This window comes from Lissotriton helveticus, chromosome 7 (genome assembly GCF_964261635.1).
Source record: "Lissotriton helveticus chromosome 7, aLisHel1.1, whole genome shotgun sequence".
In the NCBI taxonomy this organism is placed as follows: Eukaryota; Metazoa; Chordata; class Amphibia; order Caudata; family Salamandridae; genus Lissotriton; species Lissotriton helveticus.
In genome coordinates this window covers 1,148,112,982-1,148,134,270 of record NC_136068.1, presented here as the reverse complement: position 1 = coordinate 1,148,134,270, position 21,289 = coordinate 1,148,112,982, and the positions used below count along the sequence as shown (strand labels likewise).

General features: G+C 48.9%; 1 protein-coding gene across 2 annotated transcripts in view; it reads right to left on the bottom strand.

Annotated features, from left to right (window-relative positions):
* The window catches only part of ABCA5 (ATP binding cassette subfamily A member 5), a 1,464,780-nt gene that overhangs the window by 517,532 nt on the left and 925,959 nt on the right, over window positions 1–21,289 (bottom strand). For both annotated transcript variants that reach the window (XM_078654285.1, XM_078654286.1), the window contains exon 29: window positions 12,842–12,962. In XM_078654285.1, coding sequence (XP_078510411.1) covers window positions 12,842–12,962 — 121 coding nt within the window. The remainder of the gene's footprint in view (window positions 1–12,841; window positions 12,963–21,289) is intronic.

The following is a 21,289-nucleotide window of genomic DNA, read 5'->3' as shown; positions in this document are numbered from 1 at the left end:
CCCAGTCACGCTTGATCTTCTTCAGCACTCTGGGCAGAAGTGGCATAGGCGGAAAGGCGTACAACAGACCGCAACTCCACTCGCGACGAAAAGCGTCTCCGAGCGAGTGCCGCCTTGGAAATTCCAACGCGCAGAACTGATGACATTGCGCGTTCTCTTCGGTGGCGAATAGATCTAACCAAGGCTCTCCCCATCGCTGAAAGAGGCCTTGCGCCACGTCCGAGTTCAGACGCCATTCGTGATCCATCATGCACCGACGGCTGAGCTCGTCCGCCCTGGCGTTCAGAGAACCTGCCAGGTGTTGAGCCACCAGGGTCACGCCCTGGCGTTCCAGCCATTGCCAAAGGTGAAGAGCCTCTTGACAAAGGATCCACGACCCCACCCCGCCTTGTTTGTTGCAGTACCACATGGCAGTGGTGTTGTCCGTGAACACCTGCACTACACTCCCCCGGACAGAGGGGAGGAATGCCTTCAGTGCCAGACGAATCGCCCGGAGCTCCAACAGGTTGATGTGGAGCCGGGTCTCCGCCGGAGACCAGAGGCCTCTGATCTCCGCCTCTCCCATGTAGCCTCCCCAGCCCTGGAGGGACGCGTCCGTCACAACTACGTGCTCCGGTTGGGGAAGGGAGAGGGATCTGCCGCTGACCCAATCGCGGTCCGTAAGCCACCACTGCAGCTGTCTCGCCGTGCCCTCCGAGATCAGGACGTGGTCGGATAGGTTGCCCTGATGCTGGGCCCACTGAAACTTCAGGTCCCACTGCAGAGCCCGCTTCCGCCACCTGGCGTGATGCACCAGTAGGATGCAGGAGGCCATCAGCCCCAGAAGCCGCAGCGTCAACCTGACCGAAACCCGGGATAACGGCTGAAAGATGGGAATCAGAGCCTGAATATCCCGGACCCGCTGTTCGGGCGGATAAACCCGAAACCGCGCCAAGTCCAGAACCGCTCCGATGAAGAGGAGCTTCTGAGAGGGGCACAGGTGTGACTTCGGCACATTGAGGGAGAACCCCAGCTGGTGCAGGAGGTCTGCCGTAGTCTGGAGGTGGCTGACGACTGTCTGGGGCGAGCCCGCCTTCAACAACCAGTCGTCGAGGTAGGGGAAGACTGAAACCCCTAACCTGCGCAGATGAGCTGCGACCACCACCATCACCTTTGTGAACACCCGTGGGGCGCTGGTAAGGCCGAAGGGGAGCACGGTAAACTGAAAGTGCTCGTGGCCAACCATGAACCGCAGGTAGCGCCGGTGGGCAGGCAGGACGGGGATTTGAAAGTAAGCGTCCTGCAAGTCCAACGCTACCATCCAGTCTCCTGGGTCCAGGGCAGCCAGGACCTGAGCCAGTGTCAGCATCTTGAACTTCTCCTTCCGGAGGAAGCTGTTGACGTTCCGTAGGTCCAAGATAGGGCGTAGGCCCCCTTTGCCCTTCCTGGGTACCAGAAAGTAGTGGGAGTAGCAACCACACCCTACTTCTGGCCCAGGAACGAGCTCGATGGCCCCCTTGGCCAAGAGGGCCGTAACTTCCTCCTGCAGAAGTCGCAAATGATCCCCCGATACACGGTGGTTCTGCGGTGGCATGGCTGGAGGAGTCGCCTTGAAGGGGAGGGAGTAGCCCCTTCGGACGATTTGCAGCACCCACCTGTCAGACGTGACAGTGCGCCAGTGGAGGTGGTGATGGCGAACCCTGCCCCCCACTGGCGTCACATGGGCCTGAAAGCACGGACTAGGAGGGTTTTGAGGCGGTTGCTGCGGGGGAAGGTGTGGACTGACCTCGCCGTTGCCCCCGACCGCCCGGACGGCGGTTCCCACGGCCGCCACCACGTTGGGTATTGCCCTGCGGAGCGTGGCTGGCGGCGCGCGTGGGCGCACCCCTTCCGTGGCCACGAAAGGAGTGAAAGGCAGCCGATTGCTGGCGCTGGCCCGAGAGGCCCAAGGACTTGGCCGTAGCCCTGGAGTCCTTAAAGCGCTCAAGCGCATGGTCTGCCTTGTCGCCAAAGAGGCGACGGCCATCGAACGGCATGTCCATGAGTGTGTTCTGGACATCTGCCGAGAAGTTAGCGGACTTCAGCCAGGCGTGGCGTCTGACCGCCACCATCGTTGCCATCGCTCTACCTAGCGAGTCTGTGGTATCCAGCCCACACCTGATGGAATACTTGGCTGCATCCCGGCCCTCCACAAGGGCTTGGCCGAGTTTGGCCCGCACCTCCAACGGGCACTCTGGCAGCACCTCCGCGACCTTATCGCACACAGAGTGGGTGTAACGTCCCAAGAGGCAGGCGGTGTTGGAAGACCGCAGGCCCAGACTAAGGGATGAGAAGATCTTCTTCCCATACTGGTCATACCTCTTGGATTCCCTGTCCGGCGGTGCAGACGGGAATGTGGTCTGGGAATTGGAGGTCTGGATGACCAGGCTCTCGGGGGTAGGGTGGGAGGACAGGAAACATGGGTCGCCCGGGGCTGGGCGGTGGCGTCTGGCCACGTTCCTATCTATGGGCGAACCCGTAGCGGGCTTGGACCAAGTGCCCAGAAGAACGTCGGTCAAGGCCTCATTAAAGGGCAGCAGAGGCTCGGCCGAGCTTGACTGCGGTTTAAGGACCTCAGTGAGGAGGTTAGTCCTCTCGGCCGCGACGGGGAGCTCAAGGCCCAAGGCCTTGGCCGCCCTCATCAGCACCACTCTATATGTTGCCCCCTCCTCCGAAGCCACGGTAGGAGGGGAGACAAAGCCAGTGTCCGGTGAAGTGTCCAGACCTCTGGCATCCCCAAGGTCACCTGTCCAGTCCTCATGAGACTGACACTCCCTGGTCATCACCCATCTCCTGAAACTCAGGGTTCTCAACCAATGGGGCCTGTTCATAAAAGTGAAACTCACCAAACGACGTCTGGAGCGGCGCCCATCGGGGCCGTCCCGACGCCGGAACAGGAACGAAGGTCGAACCGGGGACGGCGCCGCCTGAGGACGGCGCCGGAGGCGACACCTGAGGGTCAGACGCCGGGGAGGTCGTAAGGTCCACCGGCGACGAACCAGATCCCGAAGGAGGTCCAGCGGCGTCCTGCGGCGCCGGGCCCGAAGGCGCCGGCGGCGTCGGAACAACTGAACCCCTCGGCGCCGGGCCCGAAGGCGCCGGCGGCGTCGGGATAACGGGATCCTGCGGCGCCGGGCCCGAAGGCGCCGGCGGCGTCGGAACAACTGAACCCCTCGGCACCGGGCCCGAAGGCGCCGGCGGCGTCGGGATAACGGGAACCTGCGGCGCCGGGCCCGAAGGCGTCGGCGGCGCCGGGGCCGAAGCACCCGACGGTGTCGGGGCAGATCCCCCCGACCCGCTAGGGGTCCCAGACGGGTCCGCTGGGCCCGAAGGCGCCGCGGAGCCCGTCGGAGGAGAGAGTTTCCTCATGGCCATGAGGAAGCGCTCGACCTCCTCTGGCGTCGCGTTTAGCCCAGGGATCGTAGGGTATGGGGCTGGACGCGGCGCCTGCGACTCCGTCGGAGCCGCGTGGGTGGTGTCACCCGAACCCCTGGCCGTATCGCGCAAGCGTCGGGGGGAGTCCGAAGAGCGATGACGCCGCTTGGACTTCTTGTGCCGCTTACCTGACGACGACTTCGACCCGGAGGAGTGCGGCCCACTCTCGGAACTGTGGTGGCTCCGAGCCCGCGAACTGTCCCTCGACCTCCCATGGGATCAGGACCTCTCGCGGCGCGGGACCGACTGCCGGAGTTCGAGCCGCCTGCGGGACCGCTCCCGCCTGGCTTTCGAAGAGAGGGCCCGGCAGTCGGAGCAGGCCTTGTCTTCGTGTCGACGCCGAGACAAGATAAACACACGCGGTGAGGATCCGTGACCGACATCAGGCGGTCGCAATCATCGCAGTGCTTAAAGCCGGGCATCCCTACGGCACAGTCGGAGTCGAAAGACTTCGAGAACAATCAAAAGTGATCAAAAAGTTAGTCAAAAATGACTAGGGTTACTGCTTTTTCCAGATTTGCGCTTGCTGGCGCGGAAAAAAGAACTGACGTCAGCACGCGGAGGCGGCGTCTAAGTACTCCGCCGACTTAATCACGGCGCCCACGACGCCGACGACGGACGCGGAGCCGCAGACGACGCCTACCGACGCGCAAGGGTACTGCTACGCAAAAATTTCCGGATCCAGTCTGACGCCTGGGGATATTCTAAGGTAAGGAATCTAATACTAACGTGTCTCTTTCAGATAGTAAAACATAGTGCCAACTGCGGGGCAGTCAAGGACCAACCATGGCATGAAGCCGGCGCACCGTGCATGTGGTTGAAAACCCTCTGACTGTGATGTAGTGAGAATTAGACCAAGAGAGTGGGTGAACGCATCAGTTGCTGTGGCGGAATGATATGCGTTTTAACTTGTGGTCATGGTACTGCACAGTAACAATAAATTAGGTTCCTGTATTAAAAACATTAGAATGCTCGCAATAAGGGAAATACAATAGCCGTGAAGGGATGTGAATAAGCATGAATGAGCGTGGGCGCTAACAATTAATACGAGAGGCTTGTGAACAGGGTGAGTGAAAAGGACTCGCGAGCGGTGACTAGCGAGGCCACATCATTTGCTGTGGCGGAATGTTATGCACGTTAACCTGTGGTCATGGTAATGCATGGTAACAATGAATGAGGTGCCTACATTATAGTTATTTGGAATGCTCGCAACAAGAGGTATGAGCTGAGGAGAACACCTCCGTTGCAGCGCTGCACTCAATGCTGCCGAACACGCCGCTGGTGCTCTGCCAGGGACACAGTTGACTTGGACAGTTTATCTCCTATATTCTGGAAACCACTCTGGCTCAGGCCAGTCCCACAATCACAGGGACGGAGAGGATAAAGGAAAGTGCCTTTTTTGCATGTTTAGCCCACACTTTTTGCCTGATGCCTGGTGTGAATTCGAAATTTAAGTGCACTGGGTCCCTGCTAACCAGGTCAGCAGTGTCAGATCGCTTTCCCAAAACACTGCAACATGATTGACACAACTTCAGCTAACCCTGTAAGTCCCTAGTAAATGGAACCCCTTGACCTAGAGCATGGGTACTAAAGATGGTCCTCAGGGGCTGAAGCACAGGCTGTGCCACCCCAGGGCCCCCTCATCAAGGCTGTGCACTCTGCCATTGCAGGCTGCGTGTCTCAGTGCAGGAAAATCCAAAGAGTTGACATGCCACATTGTCCTGTGTGCTATGCCAACCATACATTTCATAAGATATTGGCACCTACTGCAGGCCTTCAGCCCTAATGCAGGGCGCACTATATACTATGTGTGGGCATATTAGCATGAGCTGATATTTTCCTACAATGTCTAGTCTATTCTGTGATGTTGTAAGTGAACAGGAAAGCCATAAAGAGTACATGGGCTGGATACTTTTCAAACACGGGTTTCTGAGCTCCACAATGGCCCTACAGATTTCTAAGATGTTTGGTACCAAACGTCTTGTTTAAATAAATCCTCACTGATGCCAGTGTTGGATTTATGAATAATTCACACAGTAGACCCTTTTAGAGGTTCCATTGAAACCTAACCTAATACCTGTGGGGTATCTGTCCGGTTTTCACCAGCCTGCCACCAACAGACATGTTGCTGACCTCATGGGGTGACAGCCAGCGCGCTGAGAGGACAGAAGCAATACCTGCTGTGGGTGGTGGTGTTTCACACCTCCTCCAGGACAAGATGGCCTTTCTAAGCAGGAAACTTCAAAGGCAATGCGGCTGTTAGAAATGGGGGTCTCTAGTTGGCAATGGTTTGCACCGCTGTCCAAGTAGGGACTCTCCTTCCTAGTCAGGGTAAGGGGGATACACTTCTAAAACAAACCCTACTCACCCCCTTGGTAGCTTGGCACAAGCAAGAAGGCTTATCTTAGAGCCAGTTTTTAGAGCATTTGTGCACACAAACAGTAATACAGTGAAAACACTACAAATGAACACCACACCAGTTTAGAAAAAAATAAATAATCCTTATCTAAACCAAACAAGACCAAAACGACAAAAAATCCACAATACAATAATCAAAAAAGGACTTTTAAAGGTGGATTTAGTTCTGTTCATAGAAAATGTTGGCTGCAACACTTTCAACACAAAGTACCTTGCATGCATCAAAAACACAGGCAAAATGGGTTGCAGTGAACGTAATACACACGTTCCTTTCACACAGGGAAGGTGATGCATCGGTTCCTAGCTCCGGGGAAGGTAATGCCTCGGTTACTTACTGCTGCGCATGGGCGGTGTTGTGTCAGTTCCTTACTGGAGAGGAGGTGATGCGCTGGTTTCGTACTGCGTGGGGAGGTGATGCGTTGGTTGCTTAAAGCATCCCCCAGCGATGTAATAGACCTGGTGTCTCAATGCGATGTGTGATGATCCAGGACTATGTGATGCATGAAGGTCTGGGATGTGCTGCGACAGTTCCAGCCGCACCCTTCAATGCATTGGTTCTTACACAGCAGGGCCTTCGAGAGAGTCGGTGCGGTAATCTTGGGCATCGGAGATCGTGCACAGGACTCATTGCACGGCAGACACTTCAGCTGCAGGCAGGCATTGAATCGGTTCTTCGACTGCGGCAATGCATCAGAAATTCTTTGCGCACCACTGTCATGCGCCGTAACCAGGCAATGCGTAGATTTTCACAGTTCTTTATTCTTCTGCATTTAACAGCCCCAAAAAACAACCTCCAGAGGCCCAGAACACTGGCAAGCCCCTCTTGGCAGGTTAGAACTCCCAGCAAAGGAGTTCAGGGGGACTAGGGGTGAAGTCTTTATGTCCCTGAGACTTCAGAATAGGAGACAAGCTCTACTTCAAGCCCGTGGAGATCTTCTGCAAGCAGGGGACACAGAACACAGCAAATCACTTGTCCTTTCCTTGGTAGAAACAGCCACTGCAGGCCAACCCCCACCTTTTATAGCACAAATTCCTTTGTTTTCTGATAGCACAGAAGCTCTTTAACAAGCCAAAACTAGTCTGTCCTTTTGGTGCAACTGCCTGGCAGGAGGTGGAGACAGCATTGTGTAAGGCAGACCGAGCCTATTCAGGTACAAAGAAATCTCCTCCCCCTACCCTAAATGGAGCCCAGGTCTATTCAACCCAGCCCTGATTGATTCAGGAAAGACAGGCAACACACACCCCCCCACCCCCAAATAGCTGTTTGAGAGAATGCAAATCCCCAGCCCCTGTCACTCCAAAGCCAGACCGTCAATCCACAAACCAGCAGAGGCACACTGGTTGGCTGAGCAAGAAAATAACCATTAGTACAGAAGCCAGTAGGGCAGAAAGAAGTAGCGTTCTTTTATTTAGTAATCGAAGAGGCCATAGATGGGGATTTTAGATTAGCCAGAGAGTTGTGGGAAGAATCCATACCGGAGATAGAATGGGCAGATTTGTGGCAAACTTCTTATAACACCTTATTTCTAGTTGTAAAGCCAGCCTGGTTTAGAAAAAAACACTACTTCACCGCACATAGGGCTTACCTGTCCCCGGCGAGACTTTCTAAAATGACCAAAGGTCCACCTGCTAGCTGTAAAAAATGTGACATGGAAAATGCCCCTGACACAGCCCAGCCATTTCTGAATTCTGGGAAAAAGCCAGGAACACCTTAACGAATACTTTAGGATACCCAGTACAAATCTCCCTCAGACTTATTATTTTTGGCATATTAAGTGAAATTACAGGCCCTAAGAGAGGCTTTCTATTCTATGCCATACTGCTGGCTAGACGGGAAATATGCAAGAGATGAGTTGAGGCCTTACTCCAACACACTCAGACTGGCTATCCTCCTTGTATAAAACATCTAAGACCGATTTGGCCAGATTAAAAAACAGTAAGAAGAGAGCCATCTGGGACTGCTCGTTAAATTGGATTCCAGTCTAAATGGCTATAATTGTTATGTTTCAATAAGCCAATTCATATAACCCTTTATCCTATGATTAAGCCTCATGGGAAGCTCATGGGAAGCTCTCAGACTGTGCTGGGTCTCGCTGTACTCTCTTGGGCCCCAGTTTCGATCTTAGGTGGGCCTTCAGCAACAGTCGGCGGTTTTAAGTAATCAGAAGAGAGCGCGACCAACCTCTCCTTGACAACGAGACGTCAGCAACAGGAAGGGAGCTGGTCTGCTACTGGTAGGCGGGCGACAGAGAGGTGGGCCTACATCTCATAACTGAGAAACAGTGGCGACCTCCTGATCTCCTAGTTGTCTGGGGTTGGAGGCGAATAAGGAAAAAAAGAAAATACCCACTTTATAAAAGTGGTATTTTCAAACACACAAGTTAAAAATCATCTTTACTAAAAGATACGTTTTTAAATTCTGAGTTCAGGCATACTAAACTTCATTGTCTTATCTTGTCTTAATGGGATGTTATAAATAAACTACCATCCTATCCCATGGGACAGATGGCCTTTTAATAGTGAAAAGAAAAATACACTGTATTTAACTATCAGGACATGTCACAGACATCAGGACATGTCCTACCTTTCACATATACTGCACCCTGCCCATGGGATAACATGAGCCTACCTTAGGGGTGTCTTACATGTAAGAAAAGGGAAGGTTGGGGCCTGGCAAGTGGGTGCACTTGCTAGGTCGAAATGGCAGTACCAAACTGTGCACAGACACTGCAGTGGCAAGTCTGAGTTACATTTAAAAGCTGCTCATGTGGGGGCCACATGCCCACTAGCAGCATTTGATTTACAGGCCCTGGGCACACACAGTGCACTGTACTAGAAACTTACCAGTAAATCAAATATGCCAATCATGTAATCACCAATCCATAAACACAATTTACAGGGAGAGCATATGCACTTTAGCACTGATCAGCAGTGGTAAAGTTCCCAGAGTCATAAAACCAACAAAAACAGGGTCCAAAACAGGAGGCCATAAAAGCAAAAAGTCAGGGGATAAACCTGCTGGAAAAGCCAGGTCTAACAGCGGCCACTGAAATCCAACCAAGGGACCTGCAGATAGAGGGGGAGGCCAAGCCCCCTTTCTTGCTCCACTTTTGGCAAAAGGAAAGGTGGGAAAATTAATCAGATGAGGTGCAGGGTCCCCCCTCAGCCTGCACCACCCCAGGGCGGGGCAGGCAAGGTGAACCCCTCTCCTGAAATTCCACCATCTTTAGATGGTGAGAAAACACCCAATCAGGGCTAGGGTTTTGCCTCTTACCACAGGAAGGGGTCACTAGAGGGTGTAGACATCCTAAAGGTAACTAGCCCATTGGCTACTATCCATCTCCCCTTGTAACGCCCCTAAATTCAGTATTTAGGTGGCTCCCCAAGACCAGAACCTCCAATTCATCAGACCAAAGAAGAACAGGACAAAGAAGACCCACTGCATGAGAACTGAAGCTCTGCTGCAGAAGAAAAAGTAACCAAACCCTGCCAGCTGCTCCAAGGACTCAACAATCGCTTCCTGCTGTGTCGTCCTGCACCCGCAAAGACTTCAAGATCCCCAGATCACCTACAGCCTATGAGAAATCACTGAGCAGTTCCCTTGGAGTGACGGTATCACTCGCCTGAACACCGCAGGCACCGATTCCGTGAAGTCTGGATTGTCGAGTTGCTGCTCCCCAATGACTTAGACACAGCACCAAAACAGGACCCGAAAAATGCACAATGCCTGGCTAACCTGTTTCTTCTGCACCCGGCCCCAGCACCGACTAATAGTCCCCATGCCCATGTGACCTCATCCCTCTCATCCCTCTTAGGAGACCCACCAGAATTATCTGCAAGTCCACCTGTGCAGTGCAGTTTCAACTGGTCCCATTTGTCTTTGCACACCAGTTTCCAAGACTCTCAGCACTCTGCTTCCACCCGATCCGGGAAGCTCACGAACTTCTCCTGCTGGAACTTTGGACCAGGTCCTTACATCGACCCAAAACAAGGAGGTGAGCTTCGCGAAAGCACTGCCTGATTTTATATGCATTTTTCTCTTTTTTCCCATTGATTTCTATGGTGCGTAATTGCGCAAAAAAGTGATATATATTTTCAGAACTTTGAAAAATCATAACTCCGAAAGTACTTACCTTAGAACTGTGTTCTTGGTCTTAAAACATCGACTTTATTGTTATGAATTGGTCTCTGATTTATTTTTGAGTGTGTGTGTGTTATTTATTGCCTCTGTGGGTACAACAAATGCTTAGCACTACCATCTGATAAGCCCGATTGCTCACCCACACTACCACAAAAAGAGCATTAGAATTATCTTCTTTTACCTCTGTGTACCATTTGGGAATTCTCTGGAATCTCTGCACAGTGTACTTCCTTTTAGTACACTAAATAGAGAGCCAGCTTACTACAGAGGAGCTCTGCCGATGATGCGCCCTCTTCTTGCTGCTCTTGTGGAGTCACCAAATCACCTCCATGCAGGCAACCGCTGCCCTCAGAGCACGGGAAAACAACACTGGTCTCTGGGGATGCGTGGGAGCAACCCTTGTCGCTAGTGTGATAGCCAGGCAATGGCACTAATGCGCCTGGGCCATGCCGCTCTAGCACCTGACACGATGACTCACATAGTGCAATGGTGTACGGGCAACAGACCAGGTGCGGTCTGGTATCCTTTTATTTCTGGACTCTGGCCGCTCTTGACCAGATGATGTGGTGCACTTAACATCCAGGGAAGGGTAGCCACAGTAAGGAAGTCTGCCTGGCTCACTACAACACTGCAGTAACCTTAATGCCTGCACTTTTGACCAGTGACTCTGCATTTTAATGCCAAAGAGATTGTGTGCCCTAAGTTAACAGCCCCTAGCTTGTGAATCACACATGTAACTAAATGGTGTGCCACAGACCATCAAATGAAAGAACAACCATTTTCCAATCACACGCGTCCCCATGGAGCAGCATGCTACTCATCTGAAAATGCACTTCAACAGCTCACATGTGTATGACGTGGTAAATAACTGCTACAACACAATGCAATTACCTACTTCATCAGTATGCATCTCTTAAGAGAAAACACTTAAAATACTTCATTTGAAACTATCAACCTATTATTTTGTACAATTCTATTGTTCCATCAATTTGTGTCATTACTTGAATATGCAAAAGTAAAATTATCAATGAAGGGATTGGACAAGTACAATAATGTAGATATGATTTGAGTGTGCACCAACGTAGCATAGCTTCATGAAAATATTCGGGAATGGGTGCAAAAACATGCAAAATTAGGAAAGACAAAACAAATGTCAAGTCCTTACTTGGATAAGAACAAGGAGGCACTTGAAAACCTAGAAAGTTACAAATGAAAAAGGGTTTGTGATTCAGTTAATTGGGGAGTCTGATAAGTTTACAGTCAATATTCGAAGAGCGTAACAAGATAGGGAAGTTTGTCAAAGCAATGCTTTGCCTATCCCTTTATTCCTAGGCATACAGCCCAAGTGGTCCAAAGCCACTAGTTCGAGAGGTAAGTAACACAACAGAGGAAATATTCAGCTGACTTCCTTGGGTGGTGCAAGGAGCTTGTGAATCTGAAATAACTAAGAAGAGGGAAAATGACTGAGCGAATTTAGGTTTAGAGCTTCGGGACAAATGTCACAGGTCAGGAGGGGCATCAGCTTGCAAAAACTTATGAGCTGGAATACAGGCAAAAAATGGAGGTGGAAACAGAACGCAATAACATGAGAATTTTAGTTACAATAGAAATAAACAACCGAAAGAGCGAATAACTGGGAACAATGATAGCCTTCAGCTAAGGCAATGATTGCTACTCATTTTACATATAGGCCTCAAACTCAAGGTTCAGTCCAGCTGGTGTTTGCAATTCTTTTTAGCAGTTGATATCCGGTTCTGGGAACAAATGGGGAATGCCCAGCTATGTCATGAATGTTACACAACGCGTTTCAATGAAGAGGAAATCATGTGGCCTGTGAACATCACTTATCAGAGGTTTTACATGTTTTTTACAAACCATCCACTAGCTCCATCCACGCCAGAAACTAAAAACTGTACTCTGGAGCTATCTCCGTGGTGGGGGCTGGAAACACCCAACATCTGTAATGCCTTCTGATGGCAGATCAAGGCAGGGAGATGGAAGTGGGGAAGTCCATGGACCTAGGTCTTTTTTCCTTCCTCAACATCTCTTACTGCCAAAAACTCTTTAACCACCAACGCTGGTTGGGCAAGAGGTATCAAAACCCTTCTGCCTTATACTATTACCTGGCCAGCCATTGTTATACCACTGTAGATCTGTTCTAGAAGCAATCCGGTTGAGCCAAGCCATTATATTCTTGTTCTGCTAAATACATGCGAGATGCAGTACTACCGAGCTGAGGAAGGCAGGTAAGGATGTCAAAGAGAAAACAAAAGATGAGTAATGTCTCTACATAGAGGATTGCCGAAGGCCAGCTCATCTGTGGCCCCAATTCATGAGTGCTAGAGCACAAAAATGCTCTTGGCAGGATCGGGACGTGAGCTTCTCTGGGCACTGCTTTCATCGACATCAATGATGTTCATCCCACACTGAATTCTGCTGTGGCATACATTGGCCCAAAGAGAGGGATGAAAGCAAAACCAGGGGTGTGTATTTATTCACCAACAGCTGGCTTCAGGACTTTGATGCATAGTTTGTCGCTACGTGCAAATAAAATCCTCTAAAATTATCTCATTGATGCCACTGCTTACATTCTGCAAACAGCCTTCCTAGAGCCATGTCTATTCCTCATGCCTGCAACCTCTCAGCTCCATCAGCACTGCTCCAGAAGAATAAGCTAGGCAAGCTGAACCCTCTTCAACAACCGGTTCCCAGCCAACCACCCCATAAAGTTAACATGAAGACAGATATTCACAGCAAGTTAACTAACATAATAAACTATCACAGTCTCTATGCAATGCCTATTTACATCACACATAACATAAGGATTACCTCTTCGCAGTTTTCACATGTGATCATCTCACCAACTCTTGCCCTTTCTGCTCGGACATCATCATCTTCATCATTTGGTACTTCGGAAAATCGCAAAGGCTTTGTCTTCTTAGTACAGGTTCTAAAAAAGGGAAGAAACAGCTGGGTGATTGGAACATTTATCTCACATTGATGAACAGGGCACTGGAAGTTTCTTCCACTCTTCCCCTTGTTTCTTAAGGGATATCAATGTGCATATTTATTTTTTACAAATCACACAAACAAGGGTAGATGAGTGTAGAACAACCACTGTGTTGTCCGGTTTGTGCGTTCATGGGAGTGACCAGGCTGCACCTCGCACAGGGATTGCATGCTAGGGCTGCCCACTGTAAAGTCGTGAAAATGGGACTAATTAATAGCAGATCCATACCCAAGCACGCTGTGGAAATTAAACTTCGAATAGAGGAATAGGAACTGGAGGTTCTATTTCTAACCGAAAGCTGGCTTAGGGAAAGTTCATAGGGAAAGTTCAGCCCCTGAAATCGTAGAGGCCCTACCACCTGGTTATGAAATTTCCTGACTTGATAGAGTTGGAGCCATTGGAGGGGGCATAGCAATTATTCATAAGGCTCAGCTAGGATGCACTATATGCCCTCTTAACGTTATCAAATCTGAGGCCCTCACCTTTAGAATCTCCCTCTCCGCGACATGTTCTTTCTCAGGGGGACTGATTTACAGACCCACAGAACCATGTACGCAGTTTCTAGAATAAGCCCCGGACTTGCTGTCAAGTATGCTCATAGAGAAAAGTGCCTTTACAGTGTTCGGTGACTTTAACGTCCACCTGGATGATCCCAATCACTCATCAGCCATGAGATGCCTAGCTAATATGGAAGCCTTAAAGCTTTCACAACTGGTACCGCCCGCCACTCATGAGAAAGGCCATCTCTTAGACCCCATTTTCTCAAATGACCGGAGACTGAAGGTACTAGATCCCAAATGGATGCTGTGGACTGATCATGCCTGGATTCCACTGCACCTCTGGATAAGTTTGGTAGGCGAACAAAAAAAAGAACATACAGCAGTGGGACGAAAATGGCCTAGGATAGTTCCTGAGGCCTGGATCTGCAATCTGGAGTCCTCTATGCCACCAAACACAAAAGATCTTGAAGAGGCCCATGGCAACTGGCTAACATGGATCAATAGTTCTAGTGACATGAATTTTAGGAAGTCAGGCCCTCTAACTCATAAAAATTGTAATAGATCTTCCTGGTTTTCTCCTACGTTGGTCGCACAAAAAAAGAACTGTAAAAGACTGGAACGTGACTGGAAGAAGTCTCATGACCCTGAACTAAAAAGAACCTATAAAATAGCTATACAGCTCTATCATAAGAGCATTACAAAAACGCAGGCTGCTTGTTATGAAGAAAAAAATAGCAAAATCTTCCAACTCATCTAAGGAGCTTTTTAAAATTGTTAAATCACTCACTACTGTAGCCCAAGGATCAAACAGCCCCCAGTACTCCAAAGAAAGGTGCAATGGGTTGGCCACTTTCTTTAAAAGCCAAGTGGAAAACATCTACAATTCTCTCCACCCTAATTCTATGATGACCTTAGGTGCTACACAAAGTCCATATAACAAGTCACAGAGTGAGCACAAGGAACCATTCCACTCGGCCGCACCTGCTCTTATGTCCATCCCGTTGGTGGAGACAGATCATATATCTTCCCTATTACAGAAAATCAAGTCAGGTTCCCCACTAGACCCCACCCCACATCTTTGCCCAAGGTGGAAAACCCATTCTCACCCAACTATGCAATTCAATTAATCTCTCTTTTGATAAAGGTAAGGTACCCAGAGAGTGGAAACACGCTATCATTAAACCCCTGCTGAAAAAAACACATTTGGACCCCGCTGATTTATCAAATTACCACCTAATATCGCTATTGCCTATAGTGGGCAAGATTGCAGAAAAACACGTGAACACCACGATCTCTACCTTTCTTGAACACAATAATGTCATCCTCCAGACTCAGATGGGGTTCAGACCTAAACACAGCACTGAGTCAGCCCAGTTGGTGGTCACCGAAAAACTCAAATCTATCCTTGACCAAGGAAGGGCTGTGGTACTCCTAGATTTGAGTGCCACATTTGATACGGTAGACCACTCAGTGCGGACTCAAAGACTGGAAATGTTGGAATTGGAGGAACAGTGAAGCAATGGGTTGAGTCATTCCTGAGTGACCGGACCTTCCAATGCATGGAGGCCAACTTTAAGTCAGACTCTCTCTCAGCACCATGGGAAGTCCCTCAGGGATCCTCCCTGAGTCCGACTCTTTTTAATATTTATCTCAGTCCTTTGGCCCATATAACCCAGGAATTTGGTATTTCCATTGTGTCATATGCAGATGACTCGCAACTAGTGATCTCAATTTCAGACTCTCTCAACTCAGACCACCGACAACTTTTTCCTTGCCTACAAAAAATTGGATCATGGATGGCGGACTGTAGACTCAACTTGAATGGGGATAAGACAGAATTTATGATTCTGGGTAACAACTTTAATCCTCGATCAGAGATCTTCTGGCCAGCCAGATGGGGGCCATCTCCTCCCCCCAAAGCTGCCATAAAAAACCTAGGTATGTGGCTGGACCAGAACTTAACAATGGAGGTACAGGCCAAAAAATTATCTGGCACTTGTTTTGTAATGTTACGCTTGACCAGAAAAATGATATCCCTACTCCCAGAGGATGCTAGGAGGACCGTAGCCCATGCCTTAGTTATATTGAGGCTGGATTACGGCAACTCTCGTTTTCTTGGTTCTCCCAAATATGTAACAAACAGATTACAGCTTGTTCAGAATGCAGCTGCCCGACTGCTACTGAACATACCCAGACGCCAATCAGTCAAACCAGAATTGAGAGAACTGTATTGGCTCCCGATTCAAGCCAGAATCAAATGTAATTCTTTAAGTCTGGCCGACCGAGCCATGTATGGGAGGGGCCCTGCCCCTATCCAAAAGCTGGTCGCCCACTATTCTCCCCATCAACAACTTAGATCAAGCTCAAAATTCTTGACGAAAGCGACCACAATCAAAAGAGCCAGATGGGGTGGAAGATCCTTCACCCATCTGGTACCAACACTCTGGAACAGCTTAGACCCAGAGCTTCGACTCATTGAAAATGAAGCATCCTTTAGAACTTTTTTTACGACATGGCTCTTCCCATAAGACTAAGTGCTCACTGCCTCTACCTCTGCATCACCGCAGCGCTGAGATGTCCAAGGGTAATCACACGGTTTAAAATCCCATAAACATAAACAAGTTGCGTATCTTCAGTAACATTCTTTCTGGTGGATCCATTAACCAACCGCAGATTACTCAGCTCTAGAATATCGCCAGAAGATTTAAACAGCATTGTTCCCGCATGCTGGTAGATGGCATTGTGCGGCTCTGCACGGATTTCATTTCACCCCAGAACTCACAACAGAGCTGTAAGGAAGCACCATACCTGCGCTCTGATGTCAGTTTCATTCTTGACTATGTCTACGCCCTCCGAGCCCAAAAATAATCAGTGATACCATTGTGCAGATTTCTAGAGTTCGGATCTTTTTAAATTATTTCGGAGACCATTCCACAGTATGAGAAGAAGGGAAGGTGAGGAAAATGCAGTTCGACAGAGTATCCACCAGAAAGAGCATTACCTAACGTAATTAACTTGTTCTTCTGATGAATACTTCTAACTAAAGAGTCTTGACCTTTAGAACAGATATCAAAGCGGTACCTCTCGAAGGTGATGAGTCTGTGGAACGGCTCAGATCAAAAAGTCCTGAATGACCCAACAAGTGAAATGCCTTTACTATCAGACCTTGCTGTAAGGCAGTAATACTTTGTGAACATCTGCACGTACGTCTATGCCGCAGGCTGACAGATGTCAAGTACAAGCACTCTCTGTGCCAGCGCAGTGGTAGCAGGCTTGGCCTCGGTGGAATGGTTCAGAGCCTTTTCAGAGGCTGTTTCTTGGCCAGTGCATAGCAGCTCTTGATGCAAAGCACCATGACAAAGTGCTTTTCGGCACTGCCTTTCCTATTTTGCCCCTGAGAACCTTGTAAAGATCTGATCATCCACATTATGGTACTTGGTGCGATTGATGTAAAAGCTCAAATCTCTTTTACGGAACAGCTGGTAGTGTGTCTCGTCCTCTTTCAACTTTAGGCAAAATAGTTGTCTTGTTTCATAGTACCACTTTGTCTGGGAAAAAGGCGGTATAAGGTGGCAGCACTGAGTTCGCTCACACGACGAGCCGAAGGCACCACAACCAAAAACTACAGTCAGGAGAAGCAGTGGACAGCTGTGCATTGGTTCCAATGCCATGCACATTAGAAGAGTGAGGACCAACTTAATATCCCAATGCACCATAAAAAAGGGTTTTGGAGAAAACAAACTAGTCACACCTTTGAGAAACCTCATCATAGCAGGTGACTGGAATAATAACGGCTGGTCCACTAAAGGTAAAAAGGCCAAAAGAGACAACAAACGGTGCCCAAAACAAATCCTTACTGGGTCTGAAATAAGCTAAGTAAACAGTTGTTTGATATATTTTGCAATTGATGGAAGAAAAATCTGATCCTCTATCCCAGAGTGTGGTTGTGTGCTGCTAAGGGCTTGGAGGTAGATGCCGAAGTTGCAAGGGACTAGGAAGTTCACTATCCATGACAGCCTGGGTGTTGCCTGCTTGATCCCGACCTCAAAAGGACTGGGGTAACTGCTGCTGAGGTGGTGGGCCTTGGCGACTGCAGTATGCCTCAAAAATGGGAAAACTGATATGGATACTGTCTTGCAGGGTTAGAGAGGTCTACGCAACACGCCATGTTTCAGCTTTCTTTGAAGCATTCGAACACCGAAATGGCCTTATCACCAACTAGGCAAGACCCAACAAACGACATATGTCCATTAAAGAGGCTTTCACACCCAGAGTGGATCTCATCCAAGCCCCTGCAACAGAAGGACCACACCGGTGCCAACTGCTCTGCCCACCAACTGTTCTGCCCAATCAGTCAGTAGTGTCCATTCCCTGAATGGATGATGCACTTTGTGGTGTCCAGACAATCTTGGATGGTTTGAGAAATGTAGCCAGAAATTCTTCGGGATTGCCAGCAAGATCTTGTCAACTATGTCCTCTATAGGTTAGGTATATCTCAGCGTCAGACTGCTGGTATTGACTGGGGGTAGGGGTATGCTTGTCAAAAAAAAAATCCACTCCCCAAAAGTCTCTAGACGTTTCGACTGTTGGGTGAGGGGAAAGCATTAGGGTTTACCATACTAATGGTAGCTTGAACCATCAGACTATCTGGTGTCGGGTGCTGTGTCCACAAAAATCAGGGATGCTTGGTACTGGTCAGTGGCATTTGGCAATGTTCCAGTTCACAAGAGGACAGTAACGGGGCTTAGACCAGGTGCCCATAAGGGTGTCAGTTAGGGCGTCATTAAATAGTAGTAGTGGCTTTGATGAAGTTTCAAAACCTCAGTAAAAATGTTTTTGATCTCCACAGCAAGTAACTGTAAGTTCGAAACTTTTGCCACAATCAACTATAGCAAAGAATGTGGTCTGTGGTGGAACACCTCCCAATGTTTGGGGAAGTGTTGAACCCACTGGAATTCTGCTAAGTATAAATGAAAATTGACATCTTTTTAACAATGTTGCAAATGGAAATGATCAGACTAGTATGGGGGGCAAACAGCCCAGGTTACAATGAGGGGTACTCACTAGACCCTATGCACAAAGGGGCTTTGGTATCTTAGACTTTGAGCTGTATTACATTTGTGCACAGGCTCACTATGCCTATTATTGGTTCCAACCTCCCCGCTACATGCCACAGGTTGCGGTAGAACACTGGCTGGCGGATCCCATACCATTAGACGGTGTAATATTCAATCCCCCTGTAAGACGGGACATGGCACCCACCACACTTGCACACTAAATGCATGGCATCGCATGTTGAAGCTATTAAACTGCCCCATGCTTCACTCTCCACTGTTCCCACTGGCATACCATCCCCGAATGAAACTTATACAGGAAAAAGGTTTCCAAAAGCTCCTGGGTCAGACCAACTTCACCAGATTGGGCGACCTATACCACAATGTGAAGTTCCGGACACTAACCCACATATTTAAAGAGGCCCAGCCGACTCCTTTAGATGTTTTCCTCTATGTACGACTTTGGCAAGGCCTCCTTACTGTAACACCAGATTTCCCACATGAGCCCCCCATATTGGCTCTTCATTAGTGGGTGCTACGAGCTGACTCCCCGGGGCATTTGGTTTCTACACTTTACCACATGGTGCACACGACACAAGAGGGGACCCCATGTACTGCCAGAGTGCACTGGGATACAGAATTGGGATATGCACTTACTGATGAACAAGGGACATACTGCTGCGAACACACAGAGCAAATTGCTGCCAGCCATAGGCTACGTATTACACACTACAAATATTTGCATCGTTTATATTACACTCCGGTGAACTTGCGTAAATATAAATTGTCAGACTCCGATCATTGCATGCGATGTAATGTCCCGAAGGCAGATTTTTTACACTTGGCCTGGGAATGTCAAGACGTACACACATACTGGGAAACCGTGTTTGACGCCCTGGACCAGATGACCATGCAAACCCTGGAAAGCACCCCCTTGATCGCCCTGCTCGGGTATACAAAACATGCTGCCAAACCTTATCGCAAATATCTCGCCATAGCCTTACTCATGGCGAAGCGCCGAATTGCGTGTCGTTGGCGCAGAGGACGCGCACCTGAAATTCAAGGATTGGCTCGCCGATCTAATATATTGTCAGGAGCAATTCACTAATTATGCAGACTTACTTCCTAGAGCCTCACATCCCAGGGACATTTGGGACCTTCTCACACATACTACACACACCACCGAAGAAAATTCACTGGTGCAGCAATCACAATAATGCACCTTCCTATTATCCATGGACTTATGTGCGCCCCATCCCCTGCCACCCCATTCCTTGCCTCCTATTCCTCCCACAACCATCCTAGGTGGATACAAGGGAGGGCGACAGGGACGACTGCACTGATACCGTTGTTTACGAACTGTTCCGACTGCTCATGTCAAATAGTGTAAATATAAAAAGTTTGAAATGCTGGGCATGCTGGGGATGCTGGTTGAGGGTGATGCCCCCTACTGCATGGAGAGTCGGACTTTACCAACAATAAATGTTGAGACGTCAAATGTACTTATTGTGTAACGCCCCTGTGAGGACGGAATGAAATATATGTAGTTTATCAATCACATGTATATTCATATATATCTACAACTGAAATATCTGTTTTGTAAATATGTCAAAATCTAATAAAAACAGTTTAAATTAAAATTGACATCCTATGTCTGGAAAAAATACTCTCCCTCATTGTCGTTGTCATCCCCAAATGCAGTTTGGCCCTGATTAAACTCCGAACCAAAATAGTGCTGAGGTTTGATTCCGAGATGAAGGTAAGGTTCGTTCTGAAATTAAATGAACTGGGGCTAGGTGAACTGGTAGTGTTGAGAGCAACCTGGGTTAAGGATGAGATGGATTCGGCTCAGAGTCAGAGAGGACAAAATAAACGTTATTGTCCTCTGGTTCCGGTGGCGTTGGTGCTGATGTCGCTGTAGCAGGGACCAGTGTGGATTTTAATATGGGAATGGAAGTCGGCTCTGGCCTTGGAGTAGAACCTGAGGTGAGTTCTGGAGGCACAGATGATGGCAAGGGCAGACCCACAGGCAGCATTCTGACTGAAGGCCTCTGTGAATCCTAGGGCTCAAAAGGCATTCCAGAGGTAAAAGTATGGGTGCTGATAATTTGCAATATGGCCTCTCTAAATGCCTTGATCTGTTGTGGTGTTGCTGATGGACCCAGAAACTTAGGGTACATCAGAATCGGTTGCAGATAGGGAACAAAGGCATGGGACCAAGAGCAAGAACTTGAGGCACCTGTATGTCCATGCAATTTCTCAGCTTGAGAGTGGTAGGACGGGCCCTAATTTCACTTAGCCTTCTTATGTTTCGGCTTCGACTTACCTAAAGACTTGCACCTCAACGACGACCTGTCATGGGAATGTCCTTAGAGTTGGAATGGGTCTGCTCGCTCAACTTCAAGGGGAAGTGGAAAGCCAAAGACTTCTTTTAGTGTTCCGCAACATACAGTTTGGGTTTGTGTTCCGAAATCGCTTTTGGGTTCATAAGGGTGCGCTCATTGCAGGACTTGGAGTTGTGTGCCAAACAAAACCACCAGAGACAGACCACGAGGGGATGTGTCACAGATATCTGTTTGTGACCATTAATTCAAGGTTTAAACCCTGTGGTTTTAGGAGGGCACTTAATTTCCCTTGCACTGAGTAAAAAAGTAAAAAAGAATTTTGAAGCAAAAAACCTCAACAAGGAAAATGATGGAAGCAAGCTCCAGAC